An 18,505-nucleotide genomic window follows, 5' to 3' on the forward strand; every position below is an offset into this window, starting at 1 on the left:
GTGCTATAGCCAAGCCCCTCATCACAACCTTAGAACCTTCCCACAAAGTTATTGGAGAGACGGTGTCATCCTCATTTCCCTCAAAATAATTAGTAAATTCCTTGTGTATTTCTTGTTTAATTAGATCATCATTTGACAGTGAGACATTGAGCCTCCAGTACTTAAATGCCATATTTATTTGTAAGGTGACTGGAGCATGATCTGATATGGTGATTGGCTCTATTTTACACTCATTGACCCTGTAGAGATCCGGTCCTGATAACAGAAACATGTCCAACCTTGAGTAGCTGCCATCTACCTGTGACATGAAGGTAAAGTCCTTCTCTTTGGGATGTCAGCGCTGCCACACACCTACTAAGCCCAGTTCGCTCATCATTGCCTGCAGTGTAGTTGACTTTCTAGATACCGAGCCCAATTTTGCAGGTAACCTATCCATATTTTGTCTCAGGACACAGTTAAAATGGCCTCCTATTAACACAAGCCCAGCTCCTGTGTCTGCTATTCAAATTGCTATGTCTTTTAAAAACGGCAGAACAATCTTTGTTTAGGGCATATAGATTGAGCAGTGTTACTTTTGTGCCACTGATATCCCCCTTTACCATGACCTATCTACCATCTTTATCTTTAACTGTTTCTGTATGATTGAAGTATTCTAAATTTTAGAAAAGGATGGCCATGCCCCGTTTTCTCCCCTTTTCAAAAGAGGAGCTGAATACCTGATCCACCCATTCTTTTTTAAGCTTTAAATGCTCTTTTTCCGACAAATGGGTTTCTTGGATTCTTGCTATAGAGCAATGTAGTTTTTTTAAGTTGGCTAAATATTTTCTTCTGCCTTATTGGATTGCCCAGGCCCTAAACATTATAGCTGATGAAGTTTAGACTATTCATACACGTTATATTGACATGCTTGGCGCCTGTCCTTACACCTACTTAAAGCACTCCTACTTGACATTTTAACACACCTGTCAATAAATCTACACATGAAGCCATACAAACACTCTCAGGGTGACCATTCAAACACAAAATAGAACATCTAACTATGTGGAAAATTCACTTCCACATACCCTCATGGCTAGCCCTAGGCCCACTGAAAAGTAAAAGAACGGCCCCTAAGCTAAGGAAACCATGACCCGGTGTAGCCTGGGCAGAGGATGGTGACAGTTCCTCGGTGGGATTCACACAAAGTGTCTTAGCTGCTGTTGTCCATCTTGTGGAGCAGTTGCTGCTCATTGCGCGTTGTGACTCACAGTTCAGCTGAGTTCCGTCCATTGAGAAAAAAAAAGGAAAATAGTAATCCTAACGCTAGGCATATCCAGAAATATCCGGAGTGAAAAGGAAAAAACCTCGGTGTTGACGCCAAATTTAGTCGAAGAGGGCTACAAGATCCATGCCAGCAGCTCACTCTCCTTTGCTCACATCACGTCTCCCGTCAGTGACGCATCTGAAAAACACGGGCTAGTTCCGTCAGCTCAACCTCAGTGTTTTTCTTACCTTGCGAACGGGTTAACAGCATCTAACCAGACATTTGGCTCGGGCCCCGGGCCCTTTAGAGGCCCCTGGTCCGGTTGGTCAAATGGTAATCCAGCCGAGGGCAGATTGAGCTTGTAGAAAATGTGTATTTATTTACAAGTGAACAGCAAGTGAAATTAATGTTTTATTCAGCAGAATTACATTGTATTGTTCTATCCTGTCCAATATTTCTAAGCAGATTTTAAAAGCAGGCAAGTTTAAGAGGCAAGCATACATTTAAATTAATAAAATGTCAGTAATTATTGAATATTTACTTAGGTTCAAATCCAACTGTTACGTCAAAGAAACTCAAATTTTCCTTTATGATTACTTTTAAATCCCACACCTCGAGAGAACATACTAGGATATAACGGTCTTGAATCATGAATTATTACCAGTAAATACATATTTAATTTGATTTGAAATGCAGTGCTGTAGATGTACAAAGCACAAAATTGGTAAAAAAGGTACGGACTGTTAAAATATAGAGATGTCAATTAAGCTCAGTCTGCACACACCAGAGTAGCGGTCTAAAAAGAAAACAAGTGAAAACACCTTTGTGTGGACCAATTACGCTATATGTAGGGCTTCAAGTACAGTAAATGGATGTAGTCACTTTCCAACACTGAATTCACATTTTTGTTCATAGGTTTACACAGGGGTGGCAGTAGCTCAGTAGGGAGTTGCGTTGGGAACTGCTTAACTGCTCTGGGTGCCTGTTTATCAACAGGCGCAGCCCTCTCACTCTGACATCTCTCCATTTGTGCATGTATAGGTCCTGTGAATGTGTGTGTCTGTGTGTAAAAATGAACCAAGTGAAAACAATTATTTCCCCTGCATGATTAATAAAGGATGTTAAAAAAATGACCCAAAATCATTTCATGACACTAGTTAGTTGTAGATGAATAAAGGCCCCCAGTGATGTGTAGTTACAGCAGTAAGTACAGTAAGTGAGGGGAGAGGCTACACACGGTTTAAGAAGCTTGATTGGTTTTCACTTGTATTGACTTTCTTATTGAGTAAAAAATGGGAGGTGACTGAATTCATTTAACTCTGTGTAAATACACTGGTGGACCTTGGCTGAGGGTGCCATACAAGCAACCACCCGCTCATCAGATAAACAATCATTCACATTCCACCCCCCTCCTTTTCAGGTTCATAGGGAGACTGTTTTGCGTATTATTGCCCTTCAGACAACCAGCTCTTCATCAGAAACGAAGTGACATACAGAACACCAGCATAGGAGCACTGGTTGCTTTCTCTAGGTCTGTGCACTCTTACTGATGGAGCCTGACTGCATTTCCCCTACAGGTTCCTTTGGCAATGCACTTTTGAACTTGGGGATAGTAGTTACACAGTTGTGTCGATAGGTGGCGGTATAGTCTCTTAACTTGGTCTGTGATTTATTAAAGAAATAATGGTCACAAGTGAGGAAAAGCTCTGATCTGATCCTGTCAAACAGTTATTACTATTATTGTTCCACTTATTTTCTGTAGGTTTATTTTCCTTCTGTCAAAATGTGTCATTTATGAATTTGGTATTTTCCATTCTAATTAGCATCGAACTGTTCTTAAGTTGATGATGTTTGGCAGACAACCTATATTAAGATGTGGGTACTCAGATACTTTACTCAAGTAGAAGTATCAATACTCCAAATAAAAAAAAAAGATATTGCATGATTTACAATGACTGCATTCGAGTTTGTCAATTAAAAATGAAGTAAAAGTACACAATAATTACCAACAAAATGTACTGAAAGTATTAAAAGTAGAATTATGAATAATGTATTTTTGATTAGTTTGTTAGGCTATATATGAAATTATTCTGGATTTTTTTTATTGATGCATTGTCATACCTTTACAGTAAATAAAAAAACAACGATTTAAAATGCTGGTCGAGTTTCAACTCATTTAAACTAGCCTGCTTTATTTATTTAGTGTTCATATTTACCAGTGCAGAATATTATACAAGAAGATATATTTTATAGGCCAGATGATATTTTGTAAAGTAAGGAGCAACTAATCAGTTAAATGTAGTGGAGTTAAATGTAGGCCAACAATATTTCAATAGAAGAATTACGTAGCATAACATGTAGCCTACGTGGAAGTAAAGTAAATGCATGTAGACACCGCCTACCAAGAGCCTGGGTCTGACCGAGGTTTCTGCCTAAAAGGAAGTTTTTCCTCGCCACTGTCGCACTGTTGCTTGCTCTGGAGGAAACTACTAGAACTGTTGGGTCCTTGTAAATTCTGGAGTGTGGTCTATCTGTATAGTGTCTTGAGATAACTCTTGTTATGAATTGATACTATAAATAAAATTGAATTGAAATTGAATGTAGTCTAGGTAACCGCTGTCCGTCCGCTGCCGGTGTGACGCCCATGACGTAATCTGATGGCGATAAGGGGTTCACAACATGTCCAGATGACAGTACCCGTAGTAAGTAAGTCGATGGGAGGGGCGTTCATTGATGGGAAAGAAATAAAAAGGGCCGGTAGTTGGTTGCTTGTCCTTCAGACATGCAGTGAGCACGGATGATGCGGTTCCCGGGAGAGCAGATTGACTGTGTCCTGGATAATCTGAGCGTGTACCTGCAGGCTGCTCTCAGGCTGATCCTCTGCAGAACACGCCCTCATAAAAAAGGTAGAGACACCGTGCTGCTTACCTGAAAGAAAAGAGCCCCAATGCTCCCCTTGGGGTTCACACCACCGAACACCTACCAAATGAAATCAAAACAAGTTTGGATTATCCCGAGGAACTGTATTCAAGTCTGCAGCTGGGAGCTCCTGGACACCCAGCAGGATTCGAGAGAGAAGTAAGGCTGGTTGTTGCAACAGCAGAGCGTTCACCCACCGGCTGGGCTGAGCACCATGAGTAGAAAGGCACGGCGCTGGATTTTCCATTTCTTTCTTTGCCTTGGAGTACTGTATCTGAAGATCGGGTGAGTTAGGATGTGCTGCAAGATGGCTGTGCACTTTACACAGGCGCAATTAAGTTTTCAGAGTGAATGCTGAAGAATCTCTAAGAAAATTAGAAATGGTAATAGCCTGCCTCATACCTTTGACAGATTCTGCAGAGCTGTCGAAAAACGAGGGCCCCCAAAGTGAGATGAACGGTGCGAGTGGGCTATAGTTTATTTCATTTAACTTTTTGAAGCAATGTTTTAGGACTGTCACCAGACCTGTGTATATATCCTAAGATGAATGTCCCCACAAAGGTATGTAGTAAAACACCTGCGGAATTTATATTGTACTTCTCACCTTTGCCGCAGGGGCCTGTCGTCGGTGGTTGCTCTGGGAGCGAGCATCATCTGTAATAAAATCCCCGGCTTGGCCCCCCGTCAGAGGACTATCTGTCAGAGCCGACCCGACGCGATCATAGTGATCGGAGAGGGAGTTCAGATGGGCATCAGCGAGTGTCAGTTTCAGTTTAGACACGGACGCTGGAATTGCTCGGCCCTGGCAGAAAGGACCGTGTTCGGGAAAGAGCTCAAAGTGGGTATGTCGTACTTGGATTTTATTTCAATAAGCAGTGTACTTCGGGAGTAAACTACATGTTTACTAATTTACTTTGTTTTTTCCTGTAAACCCATGGTTTAATGTTAATAAATTGGTAATTATGCAGACGGATATTCCTATAGGAGTCTTACAATGATACAATAAATACAATACAACAATAAATGTTACTACAGAACTATTATTATTGCTGTTTGAGTAAATTGTTATTACACAAAAAGATCCACTTCATCAATAGGTTCTTCTTCCAAAGTGCCATAAAAGACCTTTTTGAAAGTGGCGTAACAAGCCAACACCGGACCTTTCTGCAGGTTTATCAAGGCGGTCCCCTACACTTGGGATGACGGCCATGTCCACGACCAGGCTACCATAAATAGGACATGATAGGATCATAGAGACACAGAATATGAGATGACTAACAATATCAGGAGTAGCCTACGTGCACCACAACAACAACAAAATTGCTGGTCAGTGCGCAACATAACCCATTAAAACACACACAAGGGCAGGCCCTCCAGGATTTCACAGCCTTATATTTTAGCTTGTTGGGGCCCAAAATGCTTGATTTTGCAGGAGATTTTTTAACAAATTGCGAAAAAACTTCCAATGTTTTTTGTATGTTTTGTTACAATGAAGTTGCAAAAGACAGTAAAAGTTGCAAAACTAGTAGATTTTGTTTTGTATAGTTCTTTAAAAATAAAAAGGAAATTTGTTTTGGGGAGAATGATAATTATTAGGCCTACTATTAATTATTAACTCTGGGCTAAGTTTTCCTAGGAACCTTACCAAAAAGGCTCAGAATGCTGCAAATGTTGGTATAATATGAAATTGGCTGGTGGATTTAAAACTAAAAATAATTATTTATCAAATTAACATATCTGTCACTGTAAGTGGCCTGGGACACACAGTCATACAGGTTGATAAAGGACTTATTGGACTTTAACTTACTCTTACATTTACAATAACTGGGGTAGCTGTCCTCAATTTAGGTCATCCTGTATGTCTCATTTGCAGTTTGGGGGACGACTGCTGGGATTGTCGTGAGTTATGAAAATGCGGGGGGCCCCAGCTGTCAAACAGTAACTTCCAGTCACGGGGGCCCCTCATTGGTCCGGACCCGTAAGCAACTCCTTACCCTGCTTATCAATAGTTTTGCATCAATTGTTCAGACAAGTCATTGTGCCTTGATTTTGATAGTTACAATGCTCATAAGATTGTTTTCAAGTATTAAAATAGTTATTACTGAGAAATAACTTGTTTTTTTATATATCTGCATAATTTTACACCAGCACCTTGATCCCTTTGTATTGCACACAGATAAACAAGAAAGTATATTTTCTTGATGCACTCAGTTAGATGCTACCTTCACTGTTTGCACTCTCCTGTCTACGTAAGTCTTTAGGAAGTTTTGTAAATTGTAATAATTTGGCTAAAAATAGTACAAAAAGGCATCCCTCAAAAGTACTGGCTCATATGCATCTGCTCCTGGTGGGAGAAGGAGCCACAGATTTGATCCTGTGTATGGAACAAAGCTGGAGGCCATTCTAGCTCCAAAAACAGGACTGCGGAAATAAGTGAAGAATCATGTTTAACACACGAGTATTCCAATGTCTTGTCCTCTGAGCTCACCCTGTCATCTCAGAGAAAGAGATGGAGAGCTTGGGTGGCATTTTTCCCTTTGTGGATTAAAGCTCACTTCTTCACTTCTCGTTTGAACTTTTTAATAATGCTGATAAGAGCACTGTAAAAGAGAATCTTATATTATAGTACGTTGCCTAAAATGGTTGTACTGTTAGCTTAAAAAATAAGAGTACAGTCTGGATGACCCTTGTGCTTGTTTTACCAGTGTGATTAGCTACAATGCACCAACACTGTAAGGTATATAGTTTGATGTGTGAACGAGTGGGCCTATGCCTGACCATTCATAAAGTGATCATGACTACATACTGGTAATGCATGCATTTCCTCCACCTTGTAACATGCAGACCTACATGCTCTTTATCAACTCTCAGCTAAACCACCGTCATATGTTCATAAAATACTTTTCCCCCGAAAGCTTCAAGTTCAGACAAGTACTCTCTTCTAGACTTACAATTGTATCTCCAGGCCATGCAGCGTTGGCAGGGGACGTTTATGCAGAATGATTTTAGACCGCTGCTTCAGGAAAGTCCTACACTTTTTTATATACATCCTCAGATTTAAACAAAGCTCATGTATTCATTGCAGAATCCAAATTTTACCTAAATTAAGATGAGAGTCCGGCAGAGTTCCAGGTGGTCGGCTGGAGCGCCGCTCGGGTCTAGCAGCCCTGCACAGAGTCTGTCTTAATCTATTGTTTTGTTTCAGCAGACTGGAACACTGATAACTGATTAAATATATAAATTTGGGATGGTTGTTGGCAGTGATGCAGCTATCTACAGTATTCTCCCCCACCTTCCAAGTTTTCTTTTTTTTTAAAGCAACTCACTGTTAGGTAGATCAGAGTGAGTTTAATATCTCAGGTTTACAAATTTGATGCTAGTATGCCACTTTGCACTTAGAGATTGTTCTTTCAATAAAAAGTGAATGTGAGCATGATGCCACAGCACTAAAAGTTCCACATATATTTCAGTGTTTGAGGGAGAACCATTACCTTACATGTCTAAAATGTGTGCAGTTTAAGATAATGATTTTGTTAGAGCATTTTTCCAAATTATGGTCCTTTTTGGATGCTTTTCACATGTGCTTCAACAGGAATTATCTCCATTTTAATTAAAAAACACATTTGACCTGAAGCACTTAGATTTATGGAGTGGAAATCCATCTATGTAGGGAGGCTCTGCATGCCTTTCAGACTCACTTCACAGGGTGGATCCCAGTGTTACGGCAGTTCAGACAAGGGCCAAAAAGGATGCCTAAACATTTAATACTTTATCTCCCGCCGAATGGTCTCAAAACAATCATCTTTACCAGTCAAATTTACTCTGCAGATTAATTGGTGACATTATACTCCTGCAGGTTCTCTGATCACACAGACAGACAATAAAACTGGCCTTCCTCCCTCAGCAGAGCTTTGCCCCAATTCCATTCCAAACTGTTCCATTATATTTTATAGCTTCCTCCTGAAATTTCTCTGTTTTTAAGAGAGCTTGATTAAAGAATTGGACTTGGCTTGGTTCATGTAGTTTACGATTTGGTTTGAGGTAGCTATGCCAGGTATGTAAGGAGTCTTGACAGTGCTTGAAATAGTGAATAATGTTCTCTGAAATCATGATATGAAAGGTATTTTCTCTTTTTTGCAGGCAGCAAGGAGGCTGCCTTCACCTACGCTATCATTTCTGCCGGGGTCGCCCATGCAGTCACTGCGGCCTGCACCCAGGGGAGCCTAAGCGGCTGCGGCTGCGACAAGGAGAAACAGGGTTTTTACAACCAGGAGGAGGGCTGGAAGTGGGGTGGCTGCTCTGCAGACGTCAACTACGGCCTGGGTTTCTCAAAGGTGTTTGTGGACGCACGGGAGATCAAGCAGAATGCCAGGACTCTTATGAATTTACATAACAACGAAGTGGGACGCAAGGTATGCTTGTGTTATTCTTTAGTCTAACTTTTGTCATTTATTTGAACAGATACAGAAATCCACTTTAGTTTATACTTCATCCTTTTGACTTGACAGTAAGTCATTTACAGTTGATGCTTTCAGAAAAATCAAGACTCATAGGCACCATGTGCCGGATTTTTCTAACAAAACTATGTATAGTCTAATACAACAGTACTCCATCTCAAATGACCCACTAGAAGTGTGTAGTGGTGTCTGTATCTGTAGACACCCTGCCATCTGCCTGGACTTTTCCTTTTCTTCTTATTTTACTGTTCTGGGTGTCAGCCTTTTGCCACTGGGGAACCACCTAGGCTCAGTGTGCAGGATGTGGGGGTTGGACTTTATAAAAAACGTAGATACCAGGTGTAATGGCCAATTTGGCTATATACGTTTGTTATGTGTGTGTGTGTGTGCGGTAGGTCAGCTTGAATGGTTTGTTTGTTACGTCACCTGCGCACTTGTGTGTAGGTGCTAATTGGGGATTAGAAAGGGAATCACAGGTGAGGTGAAAGGGGAATCTGTATCCGGGAAGCCACACAGATTTTCAACCTCAGCTGTGTGAGAGTAATGTTTTTAGATCTCGTCGTTCTCTGCTTTAATCCCTTAAGTCGACCTTTTTGTATGTGTTTTTACCTAAAATTATTTGCACCAGCAAGAGTTGGAAAGAGCTTCAGATTTCATCCAGTGGCATTATTTGTGGACAGATTGCCACTACACCAGGTGCCAGAATGCATCCAAGAGGAAGCTACAAAAATGGTGGACACAGCACAGTGCCAAAAAAAAGCTAATATAGCAAACTGAAACAGCAAACAGACAAAGCGAGTTCCTAAATGAGACTAAATAGTTGGCTTTTACTGGCTGCAGGTTGTCAGGTGCATGGATCTTGAGTCACTCCAGTATGTGATACTTTATGTAGTACTCTATGATGGCAACCGCAGTTATGGGGTCATCCTACTCATTCTGGCTTCAAGCCCTGACCAAATATATAAGCATGTGTCGATAAATCAAGTCAAAATGAATCAACCTCTACAATAGACCCACATTTTTCTTATACACACATGTGAGCAGTGTACAATTCAAAAACCATGTTGCACAGAAAGCGTTACAGAGGTACTCCCGAAAAACTAACATGCATACCGGATATGATAATATGAAGGAAGAAGATTAGAAAATTTAGAGAAATTAATGAATATTTGACACTGTTTTTTAAAACTGTTTTCTATACGCACTGCATAACTTGCTGTTCACAGTTGCAAAAGCTATTCCAACATGTCCTGGACGAGGGGAAGGGTACGCCTTGGCGCCAAGATGGCCCCATGGACTAAAAACCTAGTAAACAGAGCATCTGTAACCTCACCCTTTGGTTTTGGGGATTGATATTTTAAAACCAATATGGCAATTTGGCTATTGCCATCTTGTTGTTGTTTTTTAAAACCTCACATGACGATTTTTGTGCAAGAAGGTGGCGCTTGGGAGAATGACGTGGCCAAGCCAGTGTTTTTTGTGGTAGCAATGCGCTGCCCTAAGCTAAACCAAAAAGGAAAGTTGCAGATTTTCAACCCTTCTGAAGTGAGAAATCCCGTGGAGATTTACCGGTGTGGAAACACGGACCTTCGGAAGCTGGAGACATTCATTTGCATGTACAGAAATTCAGCAGACTTTCTCTCGCGTTTACAGCTAGCGGTAGCTGGCAGAATGCTAATCAAGACATGTTAGGTGACCAAAATATTCCTGTTAACTAAAGTAAAAACACACAGTGAGAGGGTCACAGTTTGACAGATCCATCCACTGCTTTTTTTAAATCTTTTTTGACGAAGACGAAACAATATAGAGTCAAGGGGTAACCGTGTCTGACAAGATGCACATTGAGGACTATGAGTATATAGCCAGACTCAGATGTTGTTTACCAATGCACAGACGGAGGCAGCCACTATCCACAAAATGGCCCCTTAAGAAAGCAATTTATTGGAAAAGCCACAACAGACACATGATAGCTTAGTGGAAGTCCGAGGTAAATTTTCAAGAATCCTGTTCTAATCCTTGATAACCCACGGTTTTCTGGCTTAGGTCTGTAAGATGTATGATAACTTATCTGCAGTTCATGTGTTCTGAACATTAAACAACATAGCATTTAAAGGAATGGTTTCATTTTGGGATAAAGTATTTGCTGACAAGAGTTGGTTAAGGAGATTCTCAGATATGTACAGTATGTTAAATGTACAAGTATTTACAAAGCTACAGCCAGCAGCATGTTTGCTTATGAAGCTAAGTTATATTATGATAGCATAAAGACTTGAAACAGCTAATCTGGCTCGGGTTGGATAAAAAAAACAATTTCAAGAGGATTCCTTGGGCTCTAAGAAACTGTGATGACCACTGTTAAAGGTCCAAAATATAGTAATGACAGCTAGCGTTTAAAAAGGTAATGCCGTCCATTCAAACTACTGAAAAGAGTAATCTCCCCAGCCCCTCCTGCCCAGCGCCAAAGTTCACGGGGGGTTACATAGCAACCTGTAGAGAACGCTGTGTCCCAGTCCAACAACTCAGGCTACGGAGTGTTTTGTCAAAGTTAAATTGCATGCTTCTGGGGTGGCCTCTAACTCACCCAATAAGAGCGCTCGCCCCGCGTAGGCTGAGTCCTGCAGCCCTTTGCTGCGTGTTGTCCCCCATCTCTCTCCCTCTTTCATGTCTATCCACTGTAACTAATAAAAGGAAAAGCCCCAAAAATAATCTAAGAAAAAAAAGTAATTGCACGTTTCCATCATGAGGAAGTCAGATTGACAGTTTTTGGCATATGTCATGGATCCTACATTAGCAGTTAACTTGTATTAGCATGGCGGCGTTAGCACCTGTCAGGATCACTTCACCGGCTGTGTCTAAATTGTTTTAACGAGTAACTAACTTGAATAATCTGTATAATTTAAGCACGAATGTGAAATGACTACCCCTACTTTAGCTCTGATATAAATGAATAAAGCTCAACGCTTGCCTGTTTAGGAGGAAATTAGTCAACTTGGTCTCCTTTGACGCTGTAAGCCGCGTCCTTCTAAATGCATCTCCAATATTTGCCAGTTTTTTTACCTTGTCTCTGGGGGTGTAACTGTTTAAAAAGATGGCGAGTTTTTGTTTTAGGGAGGTCAGAATCTATCTATCTCCGTTGATCCCGTTTGTCATTCTCCATTGCAAAACACTGCTACAACACACACTAGTTGACCATAATCTACAAAAGGACTACTTCCACGTACCTGTTCTGCAGGTATTCCACAAATGCCTTGTCTAGAAGAAGTCTCCCAGCTAATCCTGCCTTGTACTGACCAAAGTTGGAGAAAGACTTATCTTGCTGATGTGATCTTAACTAGCTACTGAACATGTGCAACTCCCAACAAAGATAGTATTGAAGTTAGGTGTCTCACTCTGTAGCTAAAAAAACAGACCTAAACACACATGATGAAAACAGGATCTGCAGCAATGTGCAGTACAACAAACATATAGTGTTTTTTGAAAATTAAACCATGTAAACATTTTTGTTATTGCCACTCTTCATTCTAACCCCAACCGGTCGTCAGACACCGCCTACCAAGAGCCTGGGTCTGACCGAGGTTTCTGCCTAAAAGGAAGTTTTTCCTCGCCACTGTCGCACTGTTGCTTGCTCTGGAGGAGACTACTAGAACTGTTGGGTCCTTGTAAATTCTGGAGTGTGGTCTATCTGTATAGTGTCTTGAGATAACTCTTGTTATGAATTGATACTATAAATAAAATTGAATTGAAAAATTGAATTGAATTAAACCTACTCTGGTACAACCTCAAAATACAATTATGAATCTGAAAATGAGCATAATATGGGAGCTTTTATATCTCATGACATATTGGGGTCATCTTTTGATTAAATATATTATCTATTCCACCTTTTAACAATTTGCTTACATTTAAACAATGTTGTGGTTAATTGAAACAGGCTAACTTAACAGGAAAAGCAGTCAAAATATATTTAACAACAAAATCCTAATTGCTATCTTATTTTCTGTTATTTCCCATTCCATTGTTTAAATATGAGAGCATATGGGTTGACCTCATCATGCCTTTCATGCTGTACAATATAATATCAGTAGTGCCAATTGTATGGCTAGATGGTCCAGATGTTTTCTAGTTAAGAGCACAAAAAATATCTTCTGTTTCTTTTTGGGGAAAGACCTCAATATGCAATACTTTTTAAATCGAGGAATATACATGAACATGTCTATTATTGAATGTGCTTGGAGAGAGATTTCATGTCAGTGCCTTAGTGAAATGTTGTGGTCCCATTCAGAAGGAAAGAGGAGAACTTTCATTTCTGGACTTACACTTTGGGGGGAGGAGACTTCATATTTGAGGACTAGCATCAGTCAGAATGTGATACAATGTGTAAATATTTTAATTTACACTTACTAAACTGAAACCTCCCTAATTATTGTAAGGCATTCATGTTTAATTGGAGAAAATGTGTGTATTTTAAGTGCCAACTTTCAAATTTCTTGAGAAGAATAAACAATAGTGTAAAAGGTGCCATGGAGGCTTACAGGGGTTCTGTTAGGCAAACAATGGTAGCTTGGTTGGCATTTCACTTCACTGAACTCCATGAATTAAATGCTTGTCAGGTCTCGGGGGTATGACCACACTAAGCTGTATGCATCCAAGGCTTTTGACAATTACCCCATGAGACTCCAGAAAGTCTGAGGCCACATCAGAGTGGCATAATTAAAAAGCAGGATGAGGCTTCGCTAATGCCAGTGAGGGTTCCCACTCAGTGAGGAGGAAGGAGGTAAGCTGATGTCATTCAGCCCAAGGCACACAGAGAATACCCCGGCTGCTATGCCAGACACACCAAACGGTTCCACTCTAACCCTGAAAGGCATTTCACTCTTGCCAGTCTGATTGCTGTAAATGCCTCAATGTCTTCACAAGAACTCGGAAATGAATCCAGCTTCTGTGTAACTTTATGGCCTCATACAGATTTATTTTATTGTAAACACAGTAAAAGCCGTTGGTCCAGACACTGCAGGTTGGGGAAGTAACGCCAGATTGCTCTGTAGACGCATGGGACAAAAGATGCATGAATCTGTTTATAGACACACATGTCTGTGTGTAATATGTAACATTGAATAACAGGACATACAGGAACGTAGAGACTTTCCAGGCTTTTGTATGCTTGTTTCTACCATGAGTGTGTTTTGAGGCTCATCCTGTCTTGTAAAAGAATGGCACACACACATAGCTACTGGCCATAGGGTGACGCGCAGCTCTGAGATCTCTGGAATGCTTACATTCATTTGGAATGTTAAAAAACCTTTGTCTCAACCTGTTGAACATGTAATAAGTTAGACTGAGGTTTTCCGTGAACTCGTATATTTCTTACTTTCACTCATTAAAGAAAGACAAATAAACTGTAAGAAATGTGTGTAATGTTAGAACTTCTTAACTTTGATCTTTTGGAAAACATCTCAGATTGTTACTATTCTTAGGGAACGCTACGATGAATGTCTAGAAGACAGTTTGAGCCAAACAAATTAAAAAAGTAAATATGACTGGGTTTAAGTTGGGCAGTTGCAAATTGGCACACTTTTTAGTTTGAAACTTGGAAACATTGCTTCATCTCAACTTTCCCTCTATGTTGTAGGTCCTGGAGAAGGGCATGCGTCTGGAGTGCAAGTGTCATGGTGTGTCAGGATCCTGCACCACCAAGACATGCTGGACGACGCTCCCCATGTTCCGTCAGCTGGGATACATCCTCAAGGACAAGTACAACCAGGCTGTGCACGTGGAACCAGTACGAGCCAGCCGCAACAAGCGCCCCACCTTCCTTAAGGTCAAGAAACCCCACTCATACCGCAAGCCTATGGACACAGAGCTGGTCTACATTGAGAGGTCACCCAACTACTGTGAGGCTGACCCTCTGACTGGCAGCATGGGAACACAGGGCCGCCTGTGCAACAAAACGACTCAGCAGCCCAACAGCTGCGACTTGATGTGTTGCGGTCGGGGATATAACACACACCAGTACTCACGCGTTTGGCAGTGCAACTGCAAGTTCCTGTGGTGCTGCTATGTGAAATGCAACACCTGCAGTGAGAGGACAGAGGTTTATACCTGTAAATAGAAATATTTATTGGATGTTTATTTAGACGTACAGCTACACTGGACTGTGTGTGAATATGTTTCAGAATAAGGTGTCTTTCTGGCTGGTACATGCATGAAGAGTATCAGCCTTTCTGTCTTGGCATTACAACAATCAGGACAGCCGGTTCCTCCAATGTGTGTTGATTCTACTGATGCCAATGGACGTCTGCCATGACACTGGACTCAAGCTATGGGCTCATAAATTATTTTTTTTATTTTTCAATTTAAATGCCATTTCCTGCCCCACACTTGACTTCTCTGCAGACCATAATGGTCTACTATCATGAATCACTTCAAATAGTGATAGTTTTTTTTTTATAATATTAATAACAATCATAATTTATTAAAGGGAAAAACTACTGAAGATTTTGAAATTTCACTGACAATTCACTGTAGATTTTGAAAATTCACTGTAGACTAATTCTTGTAAATTGGTGAAAAGCTAAACAAGTTCTCTTTTCTTAACAAGACAACTTACTCACTGGTGCTGAGAACTGAAACAGTCTGAACAAAACTGAACTTGACTGACCGTCATATTTGGAAGCCTGCAGTTTATGTTCAGTATGCCTAGCGGAATAATATTAAACTACTGTTCCGGGGCCTGCATGATACGATCGGTTTCTACTTGTTTCTATGCCCCGTCCCCAAAGTTTGCTGCTGGCTGTCTGGAAAGTTCCAGAGCTTGTGACTGAGGAGCCATATTGACTACTCAATTTAACATCCCTGTGAGCTTCCAACATAAATTCCCCCGAATATATAAGATATATTTTGTAAGAGATTATTTTTATATTATTCTGTTTTTAATTTATTTTCTATTTTGATGTAAGCTATTTTCTCTTAGCATTTATAAATGTTTAGTTAAAGTGTTTACCTCTAAAACACTGTTCTAAAAATTTGCCTTTTTATTTAGCAGAACATCATAATGTTTTAATGAAATGCTGCATTGTGATTTGTAACTCATTTCCAGAAAATTTGCTTTATTACCAATAGAGAGCCAAAGTCCTGATGTCACCTCCAGGCTAGCCCCTGTACCACTGTTAGAATCTTCTACAGTCACACTTTTACATCGTTTAGCTGACAGCATTTTAACCGTGTTGAATCCAGCTAATTCATTAGCTAATTAATTAGCTAATGAATGAATTAGCTACCGTTAATTCATTAACGGTAGGGTAACAGTACCTGCTGCTGTGTAAGCATAGACCGTTAATATTAGTGGACAAAGAATCCGGTTCGGCAAAATGCCTTAAACCTGCATTCCATCTGAATTCATACAGGGGCAGACTCTTTAAACCTGCAGTCTATCTGATCTCCAGCAGGGGGAGACTCCTTAAACTTTAATTCTATCTGAATTACTGCACGCTGCAACTCCTTAAACCTGCATTCTATCTGATCTCCAGCAGGGGAGGACACCTGCGGTTGCAAAAGGAGTTTGGTTTCTGTAGAAGTATATGAGAAAGTGACCCACTTCTCACATTTTCATAATGAGTTATGGTTTCAATTGCTAGTTATAAGTCTTCTGCTGTCTTCTCGTTGGTTTTAAATTTGGCGATAAAGCAGGGTGTTTAGGGCATGGCTATGATGTGATTGCCAGTAAAAATGTTTTACATAACGCATAGTGTTAGGGCTCCTCTTGATATTGATGATGTTTTCCAGTTTTGATTTGTTTTTTCTTCAATGTTGTTTGTTGAACACTGCTAAAAACAGAAAACATAAACATAAATACATTTTAGATTAAAAAAAAAAATCCATCTATTTAGACATGGAATGAACCACATCACAAACTCTTGACCGATATTATGTTATGAGGTGGCTGTGCCTCAGTGGTAGAGTGGTTGACTGCCAATAGGAAGGTTTGTGGTTAGATCCCTAGCACCTGAGTGTATTAGAAAAGCACGGGCACCTTGTATGGCCTCAGCCACAGTGTATCAATGTCTGTGAATGGTTCCTGTACAGTGTAAAAGGGCTTTGAGTAGAAGAGTGCTATATAAGATTCACATTATGTTCCAAAGTTGGACTTTAAGCTTGTGTGTTACTAGCCTGGTCCTACCAGACTCTGGGACATTAGCCTGGTGCTACCTGATTCTGGGACATTAGTCTGGTAGGACCAGACTCTGGTACAATAGCCTGATCCTAACAGACTCTGGGACATTAGCCTGGTCCTACCAGACTCTGGAACATTAGCCTGGTCCTAACAGACTCTGGTCCATTTCATTTGCTGGCTTAACATCGCTAGCGTAACTCCTTCGCCCCCAATAGAAGGGCGGAGCCAGGATATTGTGTTACCACAAAGTTGACGTGAATGAGGCTATCATAGTTTAGGTACAGAATCCCATGTCCACCTGCTAGATTTTGTACCCAACAGGGTTAAACAGGGCAAGGTTTAAACATGTTTTTAGCCTCTAAACATGTTCAAAATGTCATTACATACCTACCCATGTGTAGTTATTCCTTCCAAGTGAACACAGTGAATTTGCTTGCAGTAGATGTGAGAGAAAGGCGTGTTTTGACTAGTGTGGACTTCACCAGAAAACAGGAAATAAACAGAGGTACGTGCACTGGCTGAATTAACGGAACTTTTATGCCTTTCTGTCACATCCAAATGTGTTACCACATTTTGAGTGGTACCACATTATCCTGGCTCCGCCCTCCTAAGTCCTTATGCTCAACTTTCATTTTCAGTACGTCGTCCATCAGTTCTCCTTCTGGGTTTGCGGTATATTCACTGCACATGGGTAGGCACTTGTAATGACATTTTGAGCATGTGTAGAGGCTCAAAACATGTTTAAAACTTGCCCTGTTGGGTACTAACTCTAGCAGATAACTCTACACATGATGTAGGCAGCACCGATGGTTTAAATCTTTCTCTCTATTGACAGCGCTTCACTATGCATAACAGTACTACGTGTTGGAATTCTACTTTAAGCAGTGATCCACAGCTGTGCTTTTGTGCTCTTTGTCGAGTCTCTCACCAACACCAAGGGGCCTGAATATCATTTCATAAACATACTTGGTAACACTTTATAATGGTACAGGAATTATCATGAATTCATGCATGACATTATGCATGAAAAAGCATGAATTCATTCAGTAATATAAAAGGAGTAAGGCATGTCTTCATGCGGGAACAATACCTTATTTAATGCGTCAATGAAGGTGTTCCAATCATCTTCATTTCTATTTTATTAATGATGTTTGTGTCTTCTTCATAGATAAATCTGAAGTTAAAGTGACAGGCTAAAGAAACTGAATTGTAGTTTTGTAATCATGACTAACTATTAACTCCTAACATTACTTCTTCATTACTTCATCATGTTTATGGTAACCTGGTCCATCTCTAGCTAAGTTTCCATCCACTTGTCAATCAAATTATCTGAAGTTTGGTTAAAGAAACTCATGCGAATAAACCCGGTGAAAGTGTGTTTCCATCCAACGGCTTTAAAAAGAATAAAAACATGTGCGTAATGACGTCACATGCTGTTTTAGGGTCAAATTGGTATATTGAATTGATTTGAGACATTTCAAGGTCTTTCCATTCATTTTCACACTGAATCGCACTGCATTCAAACATTTAGGAACAAAGTTTTTCTAGACAAAAAGGATCCGGCCATCTACCAACAAATGATCAATATTGCACAAGTTATAATAGTGCTTATGTGCCGCTGCAAGACAACTTTCTTTTTTGAGACTTGTCTCGCTGTTTGAGCGCCTTCCAAGGCGGCTTCTCTTCACCTTTGTTGGCCATTTCTTTCACAAGTTC

The 18,505-nt window shown here is 40.4% G+C and overlaps 1 protein-coding gene across 1 annotated transcript; it reads left to right on the forward strand.

The window, feature by feature from the left end:
• Nucleotides 1-4,071: 4,071 nt before the first annotated feature.
• Nucleotides 4,072-15,777, forward strand: wnt7aa (wingless-type MMTV integration site family, member 7Aa). The gene is made up of 4 exons (XM_034869166.1): nucleotides 4,072-4,447; nucleotides 4,778-5,004; nucleotides 8,303-8,574; nucleotides 14,249-15,777. Exons 1-4 carry the CDS (start codon nucleotides 4,377-4,379, stop codon nucleotides 14,726-14,728), a joined length of 1,050 nt encoding a protein of 349 aa, XP_034725057.1. The 5' UTR covers nucleotides 4,072-4,376; the 3' UTR covers nucleotides 14,729-15,777.
• Nucleotides 15,778-18,505: the final 2,728 nt, after the last annotated feature.

The sequence above is a fragment of the Etheostoma cragini genome, chromosome 4 (genome assembly GCF_013103735.1).
Source record: "Etheostoma cragini isolate CJK2018 chromosome 4, CSU_Ecrag_1.0, whole genome shotgun sequence".
NCBI classification, from domain to species: Eukaryota; Metazoa; Chordata; class Actinopteri; order Perciformes; family Percidae; genus Etheostoma; species Etheostoma cragini.